The 20,274-nt window shown below is 52.7% G+C and overlaps 1 protein-coding gene across 3 annotated transcripts in view; it reads left to right on the forward strand.

The window, feature by feature from the left end:
* Positions 1-616, forward strand: part of PACRG (parkin coregulated) — a 514,426-nt gene extending 513,810 nt beyond the window's left edge. For all 3 annotated transcript variants that reach the window (XM_042940254.1, XM_042940255.1, XM_042940252.1), the window contains one exon: positions 254-616. In XM_042940254.1, the coding sequence (XP_042796188.1) occupies positions 254-414 (161 nt within the window). In that variant the 3' untranslated portion in view covers positions 415-616. The remainder of the gene's footprint in view (positions 1-253) is intronic.
* Positions 617-20,274: the final 19,658 nt, after the last annotated feature.

A 20,274-nucleotide genomic window follows, 5' to 3' on the forward strand; every position in this document is an offset into this window, starting at 1 on the left:
ACACCAGTTCTGTTGATTCTGTTACTCCTTTAGTTTCAACGGCTTTTCATCAGCTGCGATCTAGGACCTCGTATTTTTATAGATTTGTCATTCACTACCCCTGAAACTCTACAAGATCACATTAAAAAAAAAATATGTTAAATGCTTGCATCTCCTAACAAGCATGCAGAGAAAATGCCTAGAGCGACGTGTAGGGTTTTTGGGGGGGGAAACCGCAGAATAACAGGCCTCTTTGTGTGTTTGCATGAACCAGTTAACTCGGGAGACGGCATCGACTACAGCCAGCAGAAGAGGGAGAACATCGGTGACCTGATCCAGGAGACGCTGGAGGTCCTGGAGCGCTACGGAGGAGAAGACGCCTTCATCAACATCAAGTACATGGTCCCCACCTACGAGTCGTGCTTGCTGAACTAGAGGCAGGAACAGCTGGGATGGGGGAGGGCTTGCCTTAGTGCCCAGATCATCTGTCTCTGCTGCTTTTAGCATCTCATTACTTGTGACTTCTACAGCTTTCTTTTCTACAGCTGCTAAAATAGTGGCTCATGGGCCGTTGGACCATTAGCCCCATTGAGAGCAAAGTTTTCCAATACATAAATAGTGCCTGTTTCTTAGATTACAATAGTGTACTGTGCTTATTTGTTCTAAGAGAAGAATTGCTTCTTTATACAACTCGGACAGAAGCAGGAGTCCGAGTCAAACCTTCAGTTGTATAGACAATAAAACTATAATTTTCATGCGCAGTTCAGCGATAGCTGTTATGTGTCTGCTTGCCCTGAGGCTGACGTCAGAGGTTGTAAGGGGAGGACTGATGCCGCCCGCCTAATAGGTGTTTGTCGTGGCCGAGCAGCACCTCTCCGGCAGCTGTGCAGAACAATGTTCTCCGACATTCAATAAAACCACCGAGTCTGTTTCAATTGCGCAAGGACAGTCTTGCGGGCCCGTTGTGAACCTCAGCTACAAACGTAGTTAACGCTTCGAGCCCCGTGGTCGTCTGGGCTTTGCGGGGCTTTCCGGTGTATGCTGGGGTGGGGCTGGGGGTGCGGCTGGGGTGGGGGTGGGGAGGGCGGCGGGCAGGGTGACGCATGAAAGGCAGAGGCAAACGTGGTCAAACAACGCTCCTGTGAATCCTTGTCCCCCCACGCGATGACACATCTCAGGACCTGGTGGTTCGCTGACAAGATGTCACCCGGCCGCTTGTCCGGGGCTTTGGTCATTTCTGAAGATGACCTGTACGCATCTGAATGATTCCTTGGCAATTTCTCCTTTCCTCCGCCTCCTCTCGCCAGGTGGATGTGTTCTCATAGCACCGCTCTGATCGCAGCGTTTAGGAATTTCATTGAACCCCGCCCCCCACCACCCGCAAGAAAAAAAAAAAAAAAGACAAAGAACATGTACTTTTTCACTCAACTGAGAGAGAAAAAAAGTGCCCGAAGAGAAACCCAACTGTAGGGCACCCAGCCCTGACAATGGCTTTTCAGGCACGCGGGCCCTGAGCTCGGGGCGTTTGAAACCCAGCCCAGAAAAGTTCTTAAAGACGGAGCCCTGACTTTGCACACCTGAGCAACGCTGCAACACCCAGACATGCATGGCCTGAAGTATCTCGTTCTGCACCAAAGCGAAGAGACGGAACGTGTTCCCCTGTGCACCGAGCGCTGGCCCTGAGACTGTTGTCACTAATTATTTAAGACGCAAGTTTCCGAAGGCAAGCACCAAATTTGAAAACGGGCTCCTTATTCATCTTCCCCGATGACTGGCTCAGCACACCGAATCCAGCCTCTAACTAGCTACCACCTAGTTGCCATAAGCACTTTTTAGGATAAACGCAGAGGCATGACTGTGTCAAGCAAATGGGCTTTCATGTGTCATATTTGGAAAAGACATGGCTAGAGACGTTGACAGGTTGAGGCAGGACTTTCTTCAAACTGTAGCGTTCAGATGCACCCTGGCATCAGTGATATATTTGAAGGGACACCAAAATCAGAAAGATGGCTTATTGGTGCCTTTGAAAGTGCCTACCAGAATCCCCTGCATTATTTCGTTACAAGACAGAAGCGAGGCTGGCCTCTCATAGAAACAGGCCTGGCCTCTTGGTCTGGGTCGTGTTCGTGAAAACTACCTGGCGTGGGGAGCAAGAAGAGCCCCCCGCGTTGTCCCAGGAGCCCCAGCTTGGAACTTGGCTTGGAACTGAAACAGCAGGGTTCGTTTTCCAGCTGTCACTGACGAGTTATGCTGCCTTGGGCAAGTTACTTAACCTCCCTGAGCCTCAGATTTCCTCAGCTGTAAAGTAGCGATTACTCCTACCTGGAGGAAAGTCGTAAGGACCGGAGGTGGCCAGTGTGAAGGGCTCGTATAGTTTCTCATACCTTTGGCCTTTATTTCAAAGAGAAACATCATATGAGTAGTGACTGCTTTTTCCCCCAGCAAAGTAATATGTATTTGGAAAATCTCCAGACAATACAGTATTTCCTCCAAGGCGATGATGAGTTCTTTGTTATTAGGAGATAATTTTGCAGAAAACCAAAACAATTACATAAATAGCACCATGTTCGCCGGAGAATTCTTTTTAATACATCGTTTTTTGCGTTTTTTTTTTTTTAATTTTTCTTTTAACGTTTATTCCTTTTTGGAGAGACTGAGCATGAGCAGGGGAGGGGCAGAGAGAGAGAAGGAGTCACAGAATCCGAAGCAGGCTCCAAGCTCTGAGCTGTCAGCACAGAGCCCGACGTGGGGCTCGAACTCACAAACCCATGAGATCGTGACCTGAGCCGAAGTCGGACGCTTAACCGACCGAGCCACCCAGGTGCCCCTACATCGTTTTACCAGTATGGAAATAAGAATGGCCTGCTTTTTGAGTTCTACCTTAAGCTGGTCTTCGACTTCTCCCAAATAATTTCTGAGTAACTCGAAAGAGAAGGGGAAAATGTCAACAGGTGTCAGACCTTTGAGTGGGACAGTGGCTTCTTTCACCTGATACATTTTTACACTGAAACCTCCTTTTAAAGACATCTGAGGGAAGGCAGTGATGGAAAAGTTTGTTTGCGATTGTGTTATTTTTATTGGAGGACACGTGCAAGTGTCATGGTTAGTGGAGGGAAGCATCAGGAAGGCCCTGAATGTAAGAGTCAAGATTGGGGTGGAAACTCTGAGCTTGATATTCAGGAGCTTTAGAGCCCAGAGCAAGTCGCTTAAACCTGATTTCATCAGGGCACCTGGGTGGCTCGGTTAAGCGTCCGACTTAAGGTCATGATCTCACAGTTCGTGGGTTTGATCCCTGCATTGGGCTCTGTGCTGACAGCTCAGAGCCTGGAGCCAGCTTCAGATTCTGTGTCTCCCTCTCTCTGCCCCTCCTCCGCGCGCTCTCTCTCTCTCTCTGTCAAAAACAAATAAGCATTAAACAAAAAATCTGATTTCATCACTTGCAACAGTCTGTGCTTCCCAGGGTCACTGCAAGGACCAAATGATCGATGCAGGGGCACAGTGACAGGAGCACAGGGGCGGGAACCTGGTAGATCTGGATTTGAAGTCTCTTTCCACCGAGTAGCTGCCTTGTGGCTTTGGGGAAATTATCGAAACGCCCTAAAACTCAAATTCCTTGTCCCAGAACAGGCTGTGTCATGTCTTCTTTGCATCCGACTTCAGCTTAGGTCATGATCTCACAGTGCGTGAGTTCGAGCCCCATGTCGGGATCTGTAACAGGTTTGTTACATCACATGACAAATGCACGTGGTGAGTTCACCAGGGTGCCCAGTGGGGGCAAAGGGGTCCCGGGAGGATTTTCCTGGGAAAGCAGCTAGCCCAGTGCCGGCCACCACGTAGGTGTCCAACCCACGTGTGATGCGCAGGCGGGCAGTTCCCACCACGTCTAACGAGGTCCCCATCGGCCGGGGGGGGATGGGCTCCGGCCTCCTCACAGGCACGGGTCTTGGGTTAACACAGAACTTGGTGAGGTGAGGAGAACATGAGGGTTTCCTCCAGCCCACCCACCCTCCCAGGAGTCTCCTCGGAAGGTGAGCCCTCACCTGCAAGAGCGGCTTCCCTTTCCCCGCACACTGGAACATAATTTTTATGGCCCAGCTAACTATATCTGCACAACGTCAGGCAGAAACACAAAGTTCAAAAGTTCTGCGAAATGGCTGCACACTTGGAGAATAGGATTTCAAAACTGGGTTTACTTACGTGAGGTCTCCAGAGAAGTTTCGGTAACGGTTGTGGGACATCTCAGGGCACTGTGTTTTAGAGGAGCGAAAATGAAGTCGTTCTAAGTCTATTTCGATACCCACCGCATCTCTTACTTCTTTTGGTTATTTTGAGATGTTTATCGCTGGCCCTTGGCAAACAGAGGCTGGGAATCCCAAGACTGATATGATTTTAAAGAAGTCATAATACCCTGGGAAATACTCCATGAACAGTTTTCTAAATTTAAATCTCTACCCTCTGATAGGATTTTATACGGAGTCAGAAAATCTGAAATGTTTTTTAAACAATAGTCTCCACGAAAGCATCAACCAAAGTTCGTCCAAAACGGGACGCTTCCAGATATAAACTGAAAATGACCGTGACCGAGTTCTCAATGACACCAAGATAACTCACCTTTGCTACTTAAATATTTGGGGCCCCTCAATAAAGAAATCATTTTGGATAATTTACACATGTTATTAGTAGTATTCTCTCACAGTCTTACTAAACTTTGCTGTAACAATAGGACTTTGGTTGCTTTAAGTAATCCCAGCCATTTAGAAATGGAAATGATTTCCTGCCTTTTCATCGTGCAAGTAACACTGAACACAAAAGCTCAGTGAAAGTCAATGTCAATAAGGAGTAGATAGAATCATGCCTTGGGGCAGGCTGGGAACCGGAGTTTCCATTCGCATAGACCCTTGATGTTCTTTCTGTGAAATCAGAGTTGCTGTCTACATTTCGTATAGATTCTGAGTGTTCAAACATTCTGAGAAGGAAGAGTAGGATATCTTTGTCCTGTGCCGATTTTTTCAAATAAACCTTTTGATCTCGGATAAATAAATAAAATACATACATACATACTCGGGGTCTAGGAGGACCTCTGCACCCACACAGCCAGGAGATGAGCATGCTCCCAGCCAGACCGGAGCCGCTCGGGCAGTACATGCGCCCCACGGTCCACCCTACCCGCTCAAGTGTCCGCTGGGGGCCTCACAAAACACCATACTCGGCTTAAGACCCAGAAAGAAAGGCTTTCCCACACCCAACCAACCCCACTTCTTCTAAAATAAGATATCCCGGGGATGCCTGGGTGACTCAGTCGGTTAAGCATCCGGCTTCAGCTTAGGTCATGATCTCACAGTGCGTGAGTTCGAGCCCCATGTCGGGATCTGTGCTGACAGCACGGAGCCCGCTTTGGATCCTCTGAATCCCTCTCTCTCTGCCCCTCCTCTGCTTGTTCTCTCTCACTCTCTCTCTCTTTCTCAAAAATAAATAAATAAACTTAAAAAAATAAAAAATGAAAGAAGATAGCTGAGGTGCATTAACTTTCCGGTTACTCCTTGTGCACTAGACTGAGCGTCCGTTTGCTCTGCTAATGGGAAAGCCCACATGTGCTCTAGAAAAGGAAAAAGCCGTTTCGAAATGGGCACCGCTAACCTCATACCACTATGACTATCTGTAACCTGTAACACTGCTCTGACTAGCACTAATCTGTGCTGTTTTAATACAGAAGAAGCTACAAACGTCCTCTCTTGCCCTGACATGGAAAATATAATACTAACACGAGCGTGCCTGGCTTCATCAAGAGCAGTTTCCATGGGAAAATCCATATCGGCGTGGAATCTGATTCCAAAAATATCTCGCGCGACCCTGTCTCTCTTGCAGCCTTAACTTCGTGAGCGCGCAATCCAAAACCCACATCGGCCTTTGTTTCTGAGAACTCCTAAGTAGCAGTAGTTTGCCCCCTTCGGTTCCAGCGTTGATGGGGATGGCAAAGCCAGAGCAAAGTCAGGTCCAGAAGACGGCTTAGTGCCATCTCCTCGGTCAGGAAGGTTCTCTCACCTGTGCTCACGATGTCACCTGATTGCAAGTCTCACGACTGACGTGGTTAGCGTCTTCCGACAAGTTGCTGAGCAATGAGCTGATTCCCCGAGCACTAGTTAGTGACGGGGATGGGTATTTGGCGGAAAGTGCTATTGGCACGTTGGCTCCTGTGCGTTTCTCTGTTTCAGGAGTCCCTGTTTGCTTTCCCAGTGGGAGTGTTTTTTAAGGCACTTGGAGTCTTTATTCATTTTTACTTCTGCCAAATTTCTGTAAGTTTCAATCTGGGTGAAAGGGTCTGTTCTCTTCCTGAGTTCCATAAGTCTAAACACGTATCACTTCAGCTTCGTGATTATTTAGAAAGTTCTGGGAAATATCCTCTAGTTTTGCCTGAGGAATCCGTTGGAAGCTATACATTGTCTACTCAGATAAGTGCACACTGCACCACGGTACTTTGACGTTCATGTCAGCGCATTTCCAGACATTCTTGTTCCCCTCTCTATGCACCGTGGGACACCAGATTAGCAACTCTTTCGTTAGGAGGCGAAGCCAGGATCACGCACACTGAGAAACAGCAGTTTCTCCATTAAGAGAAGGAGAAGAGAATGTGCTGTGTACCCACTTAGTGATGTGGCCCCAGGGAGACTAGGACAGATCCCATCAAAGGATAAGCCCACGACTTGGGACATTCACTGATGTCCAGACCCTCCACTCCTCATCTCCTTGGCTGGCTCCTTCTTCTCTTCCTGAGCTCTAATATGTCAGGGCCCCAGGGCGCAGGCCTCGGGTCTCTTCCTTTTCTCCACCCATGCCTTCGGTCGCCTCGCCCAGGCCCAGGGCTTCCGATGCCGTCTATACCCCCTTGATTCTCACTTCCCAAATGCCCACTGAACATTCCACTTGGATGTCTACAGGATGATGAAACCAGACATATGTAACCAAATCCTTGTCCGGTCTCCTCCCACCCCCAATATGGACCAGCTCAGTCAAGACGAATCCACTACACCACTTGCTCAGGTCAAAAACCCGGAATCCTGCCTCGCTCGCTCTCTCTCCCTCCGATCCCACACCCCCTCCCTTGCAAGTCCTGCCTTCAAAACCATCAGAATGGCCCCATCTCTGCCTGTGCCCTGGCCCCTCTCTCCCATCGTGTCCGACCACCGCCTTGCCTACTCACTTCTGCTCCACAGGGACGCGGTGCACGGAAGTCAGTGGCCCCGCAGACACAGATCCCATCAGATCAGCAATGATTTTGCCTCCCAGCCCTGAAAATGAACTCCAGATCTCACCATGGCCGCACGCTGCCTGCATTTCGTGGCCCTGACTATACCTGACCTCGTCTCCCCCAGCCTCCCACTGCCTCCTGGTCTCCCACCTCTGCCTGCTCCGGCTGTGCTGGCCTGGCCCCTGCCCCACAAATAGGCTGAACGTCCTGGCCTCTGAGGCCTGCTCTTGCAGTCCCTTCAGCCCAACACAGTCTGCCTCCTATTCACCCGGCCCACTTGCTCCTGGCTTCATTCCAGTCTCTGCTAAATGTCGCCTCCTCAGAAAGGCCTTTCTCAGCCCCTGTTCTTTCCTCCTACTCTTTATTTTGCTTTACTTGCCTCAACACACTGATGAGGATGTGACACGCTTGTGCATGCTGACTTCTTTATGGAGCACAGGCTGTGTGAGGACAGGGGGTCTGTCGTGGGCACGACGGTGTCCTCTTGCCGTGAGGCGTGCTCCGTGCAGACTCAGCCAGCACTCAGTGAGCATCTGTTAGATCAGTGAATGAGCGGCCCTTATGAAATGACATAGACGGTTCACTGTCAGACCAGCGTGTCAGAGAGAGATGGGCCCCTCCCTGCCTGCTCCGACCCACAGAGACCACTGAACTTCCGCGGGGTGTCCCGTGTCAATGATACTGCTGTCCTGGGAAAAAAATGATCAATCCAACACAAGATTCACGGAAGACGCTCAGACTTTGGAAAATTGAAAAAGGCTCTGCTGTCATAGGGACAGGCGTTCATCATTCTGTTTAAACCAAGTCCGAGGAAAGGGTTTTAAATATCCTCCCAAAGTCCTGGAAACACAGGGCCCATCTGGCTGTTCGAAGACAGACAAATGGCTTCCCCGTGAGCTGTAACATCAACATCGCGTTGGCACAAGGTGCTACATTACAGGCTCACGGTCTCCTCTTCCGTTACCTCTTGCTGGAAAAGGGAAAACCGTGCCTGACTGCACTAATGAATACCATCAAGGTCACTTCCAAACACCTGAAATCGGCTGGATGTTTCTGTGGGAGACTCTGACCACAAATGGACTCAGATGTCCATTTAAATCTATGTTCTCGGGGAGGCTGAACAGAAGTGGCCGTTGACCCCCAGAGAGGGGTTCTCAAAGCAGGGCTCCTGGCCCAGGAACGGCGGCATCGGCTGGGAGCTTGGGAGGGATTCGTGTCCTTGGACCCCTGCGCAGACCTGCTGAGTCAGGAGCTCAGAGTGGGGCCCAGTGTCTGTCTAAGCAAATCCTCCAGGGGATTCTGATGGGCTGTGAAGTTTGGGAATGGCTCCAAATCAAGGTTTCTGTCCCAGACATTGATTCCAGCCTTCCAAAGGCCTGTCTAAGCTAAAGCTTGATGGTTTATGGCAAAGATCTCCATGGGCCCTGCTTTCTTAATTTTTATTTTTATTTTTAGGTTTATTTATGTATTTTGAGAGAGACTAAGATGTCATAAAAGGATGGGCAGAGAGAAAGAGGGAGATAGAGAATCCCAAGCAGGCTCCACACTCCCAGCACAGAGCCCAACACGGGGCTCAAACTCACAAAACTGTGAGGTCGTGACCTGAGCCAAAACCGAGAGTTTTGGTTGACTGAGCCTTGTAGGCGCCCCTCCATGGACCCTACTTTCAACCCTGGTCTCTATTGCTATTTTCCATTAGCCATAGGACTCTTCGGGGAAATTAGTTTCACATAGCCTTTAAGAATAATAGGAAAGCCTCAACTTCCCTCATCAGGAAGATAACTAAATTGTCCTCAGTCTAGGAAAACAATAGGTGAACCTTCGAAAAATATGGTTTAAATCAATCAATAAAAAGCCAATGGTAAAAACCTATCATCTTTGCTTCAAGCGTTACCAGGGGAAAAATAAAGGCTCAATATCTCATCATTCAATATCATATTTCCAAATATTCAATGTGGCTGTCATCTTTATACTTGAAACTTAAAAAAAAAATTGCATTATATTTATTAATACAAAAAGGGAACTTTCTAGTGAACTGTTCAAAATCCCAAGAGTTTTGATCAGCTGTTCTAAAACAGCTCACACACAGTGTTCCCAGACATGCTCCGTGAAGTGACATGTCTGTTTCTGAGCTTAGTGAGAGCCACCTGCATCACCAAGTATGTCCACAGACAACAGGGCCCACATGTGGCACTTCACGCAATTAAATGCATAATGGGAACATTCTAGAACCAGCTTTCTGTCTCCTCCCTCATCTGAGACAGTGAACATTACATTAAAATGCACCAAGGAAAATGTCCTATAAAGAACTTTATTGACAAAAAGGTAAATTTTTAATAACCCACCAGTAGGCTCCACTCGAGAGGGGGAAACATGTCATATGAGTAGGCTTTTTACATTTCCTCCAGGAATTGTCCATATTAAAGGAATGTTTTCAGATTACAGGAAACCCAAGTTTGCTGTAGGTCAAGTGTGACTATCTCTGCCCCAAATTTAATGTATTTGGTGGATCTTTGCAGAGGGGGGAGCCAACTACACCCTGCTGTGGTGATTTTTCCCTTCATTCAGAGCACAACAAAAATGACCCAAACAAGGAAATCGATTAAAACGCTTTATTGCGAGGGAATAGACTGAGTTTTTTTGGACTTGCTTGAATATCTAATAACGTCACCAACAGTAAAGGCCACATATCTAACAAATACCACAGCGTCTCACAAGAGGTCAGAGAGTCCTGAGTGAATGAAGCCTTTCTCTGGAAAATACCCGACAGAATCCACAAAGCCATGAAAAGGCATAGACGGCTTCTGCTTCTCCAGCAGGGAGAGGGGCCGCCAGGAGGCCCTCCCCACCGTGGGGGCTGTGGTGGGCCTTCCTGGGATAATGCGTGTGAAAATCTACAGTTCTGGGCAAGTGTGAGAATTATAAGCAACATTCTCATGGAAGATCAAATCTTCAGTATTCTACTGTTTTTCTAAAAAGGAGTAAAATCTGGGGCGCCTGGGTGGCTCAGTCGGTTGAGCATCTGACTTCGGCTCAGGTCATGATCTCACCGTTCCAGAGTTCGAGCCCCACATCGGGCTCTGTGCTGACAGCTCGGAGCCTGGAACCTGCTTCGGATTCCCTGTCTCTGTCCCTCCCCCACTCATGCACTGAGTCTCTCTTTCTCTTCCTCAAAAACAAATAAACATTAAAAAAAATTAAAAAAAAAAAAAAGGAGGAAAATCTGAATCCCTACATTTGTACGCAGTGGGGCCAAGATCTCGGGTGATACCTCAGTGGGTTGCTGTTTTTAAAAAGGCTGGTGGCAGGGAGGGGGTGCACATGTGAGGATGTACAGAAATTCTGGACTGGCTGGAAAAGGGAGCAATCTAATTCCAGCGGAAAAGATAAAATTACATCCAGCGAAGGGGGTGTGGGGCAGGAGGAGGTGAGAAATGGTGGCTTGGAATTTGGTGGGAATTCAAGTCAAATCTTGTCATTTCTTAATTTTTTTATTTTTTATTTTAGGGGAGGGGAGGTGGGTGGGGAGGAGCAGAGGCAGAGAGAGAATCTAAGCAGCCTCCAAGCTCAGCATGGAGCCCGATGCAGGGTTTGATCCCACAGCCCTGGGATCGTGAGCCAAAATCAAGACTTGGATGCTCAACCGACCGAGCCACCCAGGGGCCTCTCGGGTCAGGTTTTAAACGGCAGCTTCACCACCCACTTGCCGGACCATCTTGAGCTTCCAATATAATCCTCTGAGCCCAAGTTTCCCCATTTGGAAGATTGGAGGAAAGAAGATTTCAGAAGGCACGGGAAGGATTAAATGAGGTGTCTTGTGAAAATCACTTAAAACTGTGCCTTAATCTCTCAACAGAAGACGTTCGGGCCCTACCAAGCCAACCAAGTCATACAAATATGGAAGAAATAATACAGCGTCTAAGCGCTCCACTCTGGAAGCCCAGACATGCTCAGCCGGGAACGCGTGGCTGTTCAGATCGGGACGAAACGACACGGGGCGGATGGGCCGTGTGTTCATGTGATGCGGCGTTAGCTCCGGCGTTACATGGACGTCACGTCACTGACCAGAGGGGACGCCACACACAGAGGCCCATTTGCTTGTGGCCGAACAGACCAAAGCAGGAAACTAATTGTGTTTCCGTGATTTGCGCCGTGGAGTGACGTGGGGGTTACTACAGTGGAGAGGCCACGGTGAACATTGACGCTCCCGCATTAAACTGTCTCCTCGGCGTTTCATTGGTGAAAATGTCAGCTCGACCCGCCTCCCCCCACCGCGACGCGCGGCCTGCTTTCCTTCGGGGACGCCCTCCCACTGCTCAGCACCCCCAGGCTCGGCTGCCTTTCTTCCCGGCCTCCTCTGCCCTCGGCGTTCAAGCCCTGCTGGTCCTCAGAACCGGATGAGCAGTGGCTAGTTGGACAAACATTTTTTTCTATTTCCCAGGAACCACAGAGGTAAAGCAGGGTGAGAGGCAGCTGGGATTTAATCACAGAGATTTAATTTCTGTATTTTAAGCTCCATATGAAAATGGTGATTGGGGCGCCTGGGTGGCTCAGTCAGTTGAGCGTCCGACTTGGGCTCAGGTCACGATTTCACGGTTCGTGGGTTCAATCCCCACGTCAGGCTCTGTGCTGACGGCTCGGAGCCTGGAGCCTGCTTCGGATTCTGGGTCTCCCTCTCTCTCTGCCCCTCCCCCACTCACGCTCTGTCTGTCTCTCTCTGTCAAAAATATATAAACATTTTTTTAAAAATAAAGAAAAAAACAAGAAAATGGTGATTTTCCCTCCAGAGTTATACAAGTGACCCTCCTTGTGCAGGTTGGACACATGGCCCACCCTTGGCCAGGGGAGGGGGCGCTGACATGCTCACACTTCCTCCCGAGGACTCACCGCAGCCCAGCCTGACGTCTCTGCTCCCGGGACCGGCAGTCCCGGTGCGACGTGCGGTGCTCAGGCCCGGGCTTCCGTGTTGACCTTGGCTCCTGGCTGCAGCCTCCAATTTGTGATTGGAGGCTCCCGTGTGCTCGGGGTCCGGGCTGTGCTCGCCGCTTTTCCCGTCTGCTGGGTTTGTGCCCCTGCTGCTCACCGTGCTGTGCAGGGGGAGGAGAGTCATAAGTGACACCAGAAACACGAAGGAACCAGGACGTGTGGCCTGGACACGGGCCACTGGAGGGCCACTGGAGAACCGCGGGAGTCCCTGAGTGCCACACACCTCGCAGAGCTCGCGGCGGACACGGCAAGTCTACGTCCATCGCACAGATGAGGAAACGGGCATTCGGGGAAGCCAGGGGCTGGTCCAAGGCCACACAGCTGGTAGACGGTGAGGCCCAGGGTGGAACCCAGGACCCTGTTCCTTCCACCACGTGCAGCCGCGAGCACGTCTGAGGGAGGCCGTGTGGAGGCGGGATCAGGCTCCCCACCCCTGAGCTGGTGGTCTGGGTGAACCCAAGGTCCACTAACTACTTAAACCTGACTCGAAGCTGCCCAGCCACCCAAGGAGCTAGAGGCCTGTCTTCTCTTTGGGAGCGCCCAGAAGGGCCAGTGACTGTCAGAGACCACGCAAAAGGGTTTCCGTGGGGTGGGCAGGAAGCCAGCGCCCAGGGACTTGGGAGGCTCTTACAACCCTAACATTCTGCGAATCTGCACGACAAGTTCAAACCCTTCAAGACGTCAGGAAATGACGAACAGTTCACCCAGAGACCACTGCACAACGGTGGGAAGGGTGTCTTCCGCGGCCGCCCGCTCCCTGCTCACGGCATTTTGCATCCCTTCCTGGAGACCACCCCTGCCCCCAGATGCCGATCTACCCGGGACCTCCCTTGTGGGGTTCAGCCCAGGACAGCGCCCCCCGTTGGTTCAGAGACTTCCCTCCGTTTCCCACACCCGCGCCCTTTCCCTTTCCAAGTGGCACAAAGGGCCTGCCCTGGGCTGGAATTCAGGAGGCCACCGGGCAGCTGAGAGCTCTTGGCCGCCAAACACTTAAATTCTTTGGGCCTCAGTTTCCCCTTCTGGAAAATGAGGTGACGGGGCCAGGTCTTGGTCCCAAAGTTCCTTTCAAACGTTGGGCTCTGGGATCTCATCGATGATCACAGAGGCTAGTAAACAATGCACTATTCCACACACAGCTCTTCACGGCCCCTCCACGGGCCTTTGCAAGGGGGTGTAACATCCCAGCGACTCCGATCTGGGCCACTGTGCAGGGGAGGGAGCTGCCTCCCCCCCCCCCCCGAAGATGCCGCAGCCCCTGCCCCCCTGGAGCGTCTAAAGCTTTTCTCCGGGAGGAAATGGGACGCGGCCAAGGTTGTCTGCGGGGCCTGGGAATGCGCCATCCTGGGAGCGCGGATGTGGCGATGTCCGGTGCCAGCCTGCAGCCCTCCCAGGCGCCGGGACACCGAGGCCAGCGGCTGCTTTCAGTGAGGCTGACAGGGGCCAGGCTCGGACACTTTCTCACCGTCGCTCTCGCCGGAGGGACAGCTTTGCCATGGCCGTCACGCAGAGAGCTGCTTTGTGTTCGCTCGAGCCGCACTTTCTTCTCCACCGGCCTTTCTTCTCCTCTCCCCCTAATCCTCTCTGGCCTGGCGTGGGCAGAACCAGGAGGCTGCACCGGCCCCTCGGGGCCCCCGGGGCAGGGCCCCACGCCGGGCCGCCGCACCGAGTAGCCTTCCACCCCCTCACCCGTGTCCCTGGACGTCCCGACTCGTTTCCTCTCTTAGACCTTGGAGGGCTGCGGCCGCTGCTTTTGGGGCCGGTTTCAAGTTCAGGTACGGCGGCACAATGGCAGCTTGTTCTAAAGGAATCAGGAGGACAGGTGCATCCCGGCACAGAGAAGACTTCGGAACGGGGAGCCTGTTTTATAACGTGGATCTCCACCATGTAAGGCGAGGCGTGGGGATCTCTCTGGATCATAAACTCATATTTTCATAATCTACTCATTGTCCACCACTGCCTTTTGCCAGACACGTTTTAAACCCATAGTCAGAGGCGACGTGAGATCTCCAGCAGGTGGAGGCTGCTGGGCCCCACGTTCCCACGACCCCTCAAGGAGCCTGTAACGGGGATGCAGGGGCGGACAGCTGAGGGCTGGGCATCCCTCCCTGCCTCTCCCTGCCTCCTTCCCCCTTCAGCTGGTTTCTCCCTTCTTTCTCTGTTCTGCCTCATCTGTGGCCCGTTCTGAGGTCTTCCGGTGACACTCCTGGGTAGCTTCTGAGTCCACAGAAACACAGCTGTGAAGTCCTCCCAAGATGAAACGAGCCCCCTTCTAAGCGAAGGGGCTCCTGTGTGGGGCACGCGGGAGCACCTCAGATGGGCAGAGGAGGGGTGATAGCATGAGCACGACACTGAGTTGGAGTCTCCACGTCCAACTGGGCAGGGAGCAGAGACAGGGCAAGGCAGGGGGGCGGGGGGGGGGGGCGTGCTCTGCTGGGTGGGGCGTGAGTGCCTGGGGTCTGCCCAGTGGCTCTGGTTGTCCTCTTGCAAACCAGCTGAGCTGCCTCAAAGTAACCTCTTCCAGGGAGGGTAGTAAATGTCATTCTCCACTTGGAGAACACGATTCGCTCTGTCTACCTGACTCTTGAAGAAAAACTCTTCGGCGTCAAGACTCTCCAATGCCAAGGGTCCGGTCCCAGAAGCTGCACCTCCTTCCCTCCCTGTTCTCAACTGCAGGCTCTGTGCCTCCTCCCCACCCCCTCTAGCACCTGCTGATGATGGGCTTACAGAGACCCAGACAGTGGGAATCAGGACACACGGATGAACACATGCGACCTTGCTTCTTCTCAAAGACCACTTCTATCCACGTGTCTTAGTCTCAACTAAAGGGCGTGCAAGAAATTCGATTCACGTATTGAATGCCTATCGTTCAACAACAGCCCTAGTGCTTATGAAGGACGAGGGATAAAAATTAATTTTAGAAAGTTACAGTCACAAAAGAATATATGCAAATGGCCAATAAGCATGTAAAAAAAATCATAAATCACTGGGGAAATGCAAACTGGAACCACAAGGAAATACCACCACATACCCACCCACCAGAATGGCAAAAAAAAATAAAAGGCAGAAAAATACCAGAACTGCCCGAGGTTGTTGATAGGAGGGGTAAATTTTGTAACTACTTCAACTATGCCCCACTAATTTCACTCTTGGATATTTACGCAAGAGAAACAAAACATTTGTACACAAAGTTACTTGTACAAGAATGTCGGTAGAGGCTTATTTGTAATAGCAAAGAAACCAAAACAGCCCGAGTGTCCATCAGTAGGAGAATGGGGAAAGTGGGGTATGTCCCTATACTGCACCACTGTGGATGAAACGCAAACTAGCCTCGCTAGAAGAAGACTTCCTCTTACATGAAGTTCCACAACAGGCAACATTACCTATGGTGGAGGAAGCAGAAGCAGCCTCTGGGTGGGCCAGGACCGACTGGAAGGGACACTCAGGAACTTTCCTGGTGATGGGATGGTTCTGTATCTCGACAGAGGTTTGAGTTATACAAGTGTATGCATTTGTCAGAAAAAATCGGCACAGGGCACTCGAGTGGCTCAGTCGGTTAAGAATCCGACTTTGTCTGATGGTTTGTGAGTTCGACCCCCACGTCGGGCTCACTGCTGTCAGTGCAGAGCCTGCCTCGGATCCTCTGTCCCCCCGCCTCCCTGCACTCCTCCCCTCTCTCCCCAAAATAAAAGAAACATTAAAAAAATAAAATCTTTAAAAAAAAGCACAATATACACACAAAGTTTGCTGCTGTTTTGTAAATTGGTCTTCTAAAGAGAACAACCACTGTAAATGCTGGGAAAAGAGCTACGGTCCTTGCTGGAAATGGTGTAGGAGGGAACGGAAAAACACCAAGACCTGGTCTCGAAGCTTCGTGGGGCCAGGACCCTGATGCAGGCACAGGTCTGCAGGAAAGCATGCCCCATCACCCCACGTTCGTGGATGTAGTGTTGGAAATCCAAGGACAGGAATTCTCAGCCCTGGAAATCTTGGGACCAGTGTGGTCCCCGAAGGGTCGTCATCAGGGAGGCTCAGCAGACCGGCCCCAGTTCCCCTCCCAGGGCCAGCCGCTACCAGAAAGGGCAAGTTCCTGCGTCAACTATCGGAAAACTTCGAGCTATAAAAACTTCAGTTGTTGCAAGAACTCGAGGGCAGGTGCTACCTGGCCACCAAGGCAAGAACCCCCAGGTGCCCGGGAAGACCTGGAAAGGCCCGGCCTGAGTCGCCCAGCCGTTTCACGTCGCTGACGCGAGGTGCCTTAGCCGTGCCCGTGTCACCTGTGCAAACACGCCTCACGTGAGTCCGTCTGACATCTCAGCTCAAATGAGCCCCGGTGACAGGCAACACAGGGGACAGAGGAACAAGACAAACCACATCTCAGAGAAGCAGCTGAACTAATCCAGGAGGCGAGACACCGCGCAGCGTAACTGCCCAAACCAAGCCAATGTCCCCAAGGGACAGTGACGGTGAAAGAGACTAACGGGACACAGCAACTGGTTAAAATGCGCAGCCGCGGGTCGGCTATCCGCTCGAGCGAAACCGCTGTGAACAAGACACAGCTTGAACCTAGATTATGAACTTAGTGGCGCAGAAAGGGAAAGACGGTTGAATGAAGCCAGTGCGCCTCGTCCGTGTTAAGATCTCTTCCTCGGAAGGCTGTGCTCCAAGATACTCAAAGCGGTCGTCCCTGAGCAGTAGAAACGCGGAAGTTTTTACTTCTTTCTTTTTCGCTCTGCTCTATTTTCTGAGTTTCTACAATGCATATGGACCACGTCTGTTATGGATTGAATTGTGCCCACCCACCCCCCGCACCCCCAATTCATATACGGACGTCCAGACCCTCAGTAGCTGAGAGTGTGACCTTATGGGACAACAGAGGCATGGCAGACATGATCGGTTAAGTTGGCATGAGGAGGGTGGGCCTAGCCCGGTGTCGCTGGGGGCCTCAGAGAGGGAAACTTGGCCACAGATGTGCACGTAGCGAGAAGGCCGGGTGAGGACGAAGGCAGGCTGGGGTCACGCCCGCACAAGCCCAGGAGTACCAGAGATCGCCTGCAGAGCCCTGGAAGCCAGGGGAGGGGCGTGGGACAGACTCTCCCTCCCAGCCTCTGCAGGAGCCCACCCTGCCACACACCCCCATCTTCAACTTGCAGCCTCCAGAGTCGGAGGCAGTGGATTGGAGCCTGTTGTTCAAGGTGCCCAGCATGTGGCACTCTGTCGCTGCAGCCTAGCAAAGTAGTGACCTCTATCAAATAAGAAATTCCTGAATTTAGAAATTCACATAGAAAACGCGGGGCTGGGGTGAGAGGTGCCGGACAGAAGGAGCGTCTAATCTCTCTGGGCAATCGGTTCCATTTTTTCCAAGCAGCTTTAATGGCGAGAACATGCTTCCTTATGTCAGGCTGCCAGCTGCCTCCCCAGCCCTCCCGCCCATCGATCTCGTGAGTCAGGCTCCCCGTGAGTCACTTCTGTTCCCTGGAGCGGCGCAGAGGAAGGCTTCGTTCCCGGGGAGCCCCCAGAAGCGGCGCTGCTCTGTCCCCCGCCTTCCCTTCTGCCCCACGCCCAGGCAGTGCGCTTGGCACCGAGGGCGCCCGGAGCCAACGTGGTCCCAATGCCCTCGGAGAACCGCCCGCCTCCAGTGAGCTCGGAGTCTATTATTATAATGAAACGCCTCATCCTCCCATTACGTGGCCCTGAGGCTGGGCACAGAAACATGAGCTGACTGGGGCCAGCAGATCAAAATAACTCGCAAGAATAACCCAGCCCGCACCGCTCCTCCCGCGCTGGCCAGCGTGGGCCGGGCCCCTGAACTTCCTCCCCGAGCTCCCCAGGAATGAGGCTATCATGTCTCACATACTGAAATTCAATAAACCGAAACAATCGGAGGAAGTGTGGAGCTTTCTCCACACAGGGAGTGAAACGGGTCCCTGCTTATCAAAGTGACGAGATTTATTCAGTTGCTACAAACTTCCAAAGACTTCCTTTCCCGAAAGAAAGGCCGGGAGGAAGGTCATGTCCTTCCGCCACCTCCACTGAGCCCAGGGCACCATCTGCCTCGCTCCAAGCAAACTTTCAGGCACCAGCCACCCCCAACCCCCCACCCCTCCCCCCTGCCAATTCCCCTGACCCCCAGCTTGGAGAGCCGGGAGGGTGGAGGGAGCCATCCGTCTTCCAAGGAGATCCTGGTGGCAGAGGCCCAGCCACCTCTCAGCCCTTGTCGGGGACGTGCGGAAGCCAGCTCGGCCTGTCACCTACCTGGGAGCGGGGGAGGGGGAGGAGAAAGGAAAAGAGAAGGGAGTGAGAGGTGGATTAGAGGGGGGAGGGGCACAAGGATGGGGGAGGTGAGGGCCCCTTCCCCGCACCTGCCCTTGGCTCTCCAGCCCCCCAGCCCCACGTCCTCCAGAGGCCGCCTCTTGCCTCTGGGCTCCGCCCACTGCCTCCTGGCCTCCTGCAGCCACATAAGTCTTCCTGCAATCCCGTTTCCGCCATCGGTCATGTGTTCAGAGCACAACACATCTCCTGGGCCAGGTGAGCGGGGGCCCTCAGTTCCCTGGACCCGAGTCCCGTTCTGGGCCCTTGCCCAGACTGCCCCGCCCTCTCCTCAGCGGCCGGGCGGAGGCTCCCACCAGCCCTGGGCCCCATTGATGGTCTCCCACAGGGATGGGCTTCATCCCTGCGCTCCTCCGCCAGCGCCCATGTGAGCAGAGCCACCCCCAGAGCCGGACGTGAGGACGGGACGCGGCACCCGCCCGGACCAGGGATTGCCCACGGCACTGGATCAGGCGCCCCTCCGTCCTGCAAGGGGCACGCTGGTCCCCGGAGGCTGACAAGGACCCCCGACAGAGCTTGAGTGAAAGCTGAGTCTCCGGGTGCCCTTGGGCGTGCCTGACCCCAGCCCGGGCCTGTAGGAGTGACCGCTGAGCAGAGGCAGGCAGACAGAGGGTCTCGCTCTTCCCTGCGGCCTCTGGAAAGGGAGCCCCTCAGAGTCTGCCGGCCGCCGTCTGCGGAAGAGACGCTCTAGGGGTGGACGGGAGAAGATTTCCCCAGGCTCACTGACAAACCGGTGCCAGTTTATGGGTTTCCACAGAAGTGGCTTGATGAGACGAGTACCTTCGTGTGCTTTCTGGGGGAGGTATGGCCCCTGTCTCAGATCGTCTTTGAACAGACACGTCTGGCAGGGGGAGCAGGCCTTTTGCACGAAATATGCAGACCCCCTCTTTGAAAGTCTCAGCTCTGGAGGGGCCCCCAGCGTTTCCTGCTCCAGAAGCCAAGAACCCGTCCTCGGGAGGATGCGTATCTGATTCGTGTCCTCGGCAGACTTAATACCGGAGGCTAAGTTTAGGCCTCACAGCTTCAGAATCCTTCTCAACACGACTCGAAGCAGTCAGGGTTGGCCTGGAAGAATTAAAACCTATTGGCCCCGCATGCTCCTGACGAGGAGGCCTCTCGGCCTCCACCCCCCCCCCCCCGGCTCGTTTCTACGGCATCGCCCTCTGGGCAGCACCCCGAGGCCCCAGCTTGCTCAACATTCAGGCCTCCCCGATTCCCTCCCCCATGGCCTGGCCCCCCCGGGGAAGGGGGCCGGAGCGCGGGAGCCGAATGCCTCAGCCCGCACCCCGGTGCGTGTGGCCCGGCAGGTTCCCGTGCACCTGGGTTACTCGGGGAGGCATTTCCAGGCTCCTCGGTGCTCCCACCCATCCGTCAGTCAGTCAGTATCTACTGAACACCTTCTGCAAAGATGCTTAACCGTGGTTGGCGGCCGAGCGGGGCGGGGACTCTGATCGTCTGGCCATCTCGTGAAAACCCTACGTGGGCGTGTTAAGTGCATCAGCTACAAACATAGAGAAAATGCAATTAAAGTGCCTTAAGAAATAGGACATTTCTGGTGTCGTTTGACGAGCACAGAGTCAACTCATCGGGGCCTGTGAAGGCAGTGCTCTGTCACACACGGAGCCCCAGGAGCCTCCCGACTTTGTCACATCGGCTAGGCCTGTGGGCCTGGAGGAGCAGGATTTGGTCCAGGTGCCGGGTGAGCTCCAGGAGGAACTGTCCCTGTCGGATGAGAC

This window comes from Panthera leo, chromosome B2 (genome assembly GCF_018350215.1).
Source record: "Panthera leo isolate Ple1 chromosome B2, P.leo_Ple1_pat1.1, whole genome shotgun sequence".
NCBI classification, from domain to species: Eukaryota; Metazoa; Chordata; class Mammalia; order Carnivora; family Felidae; genus Panthera; species Panthera leo.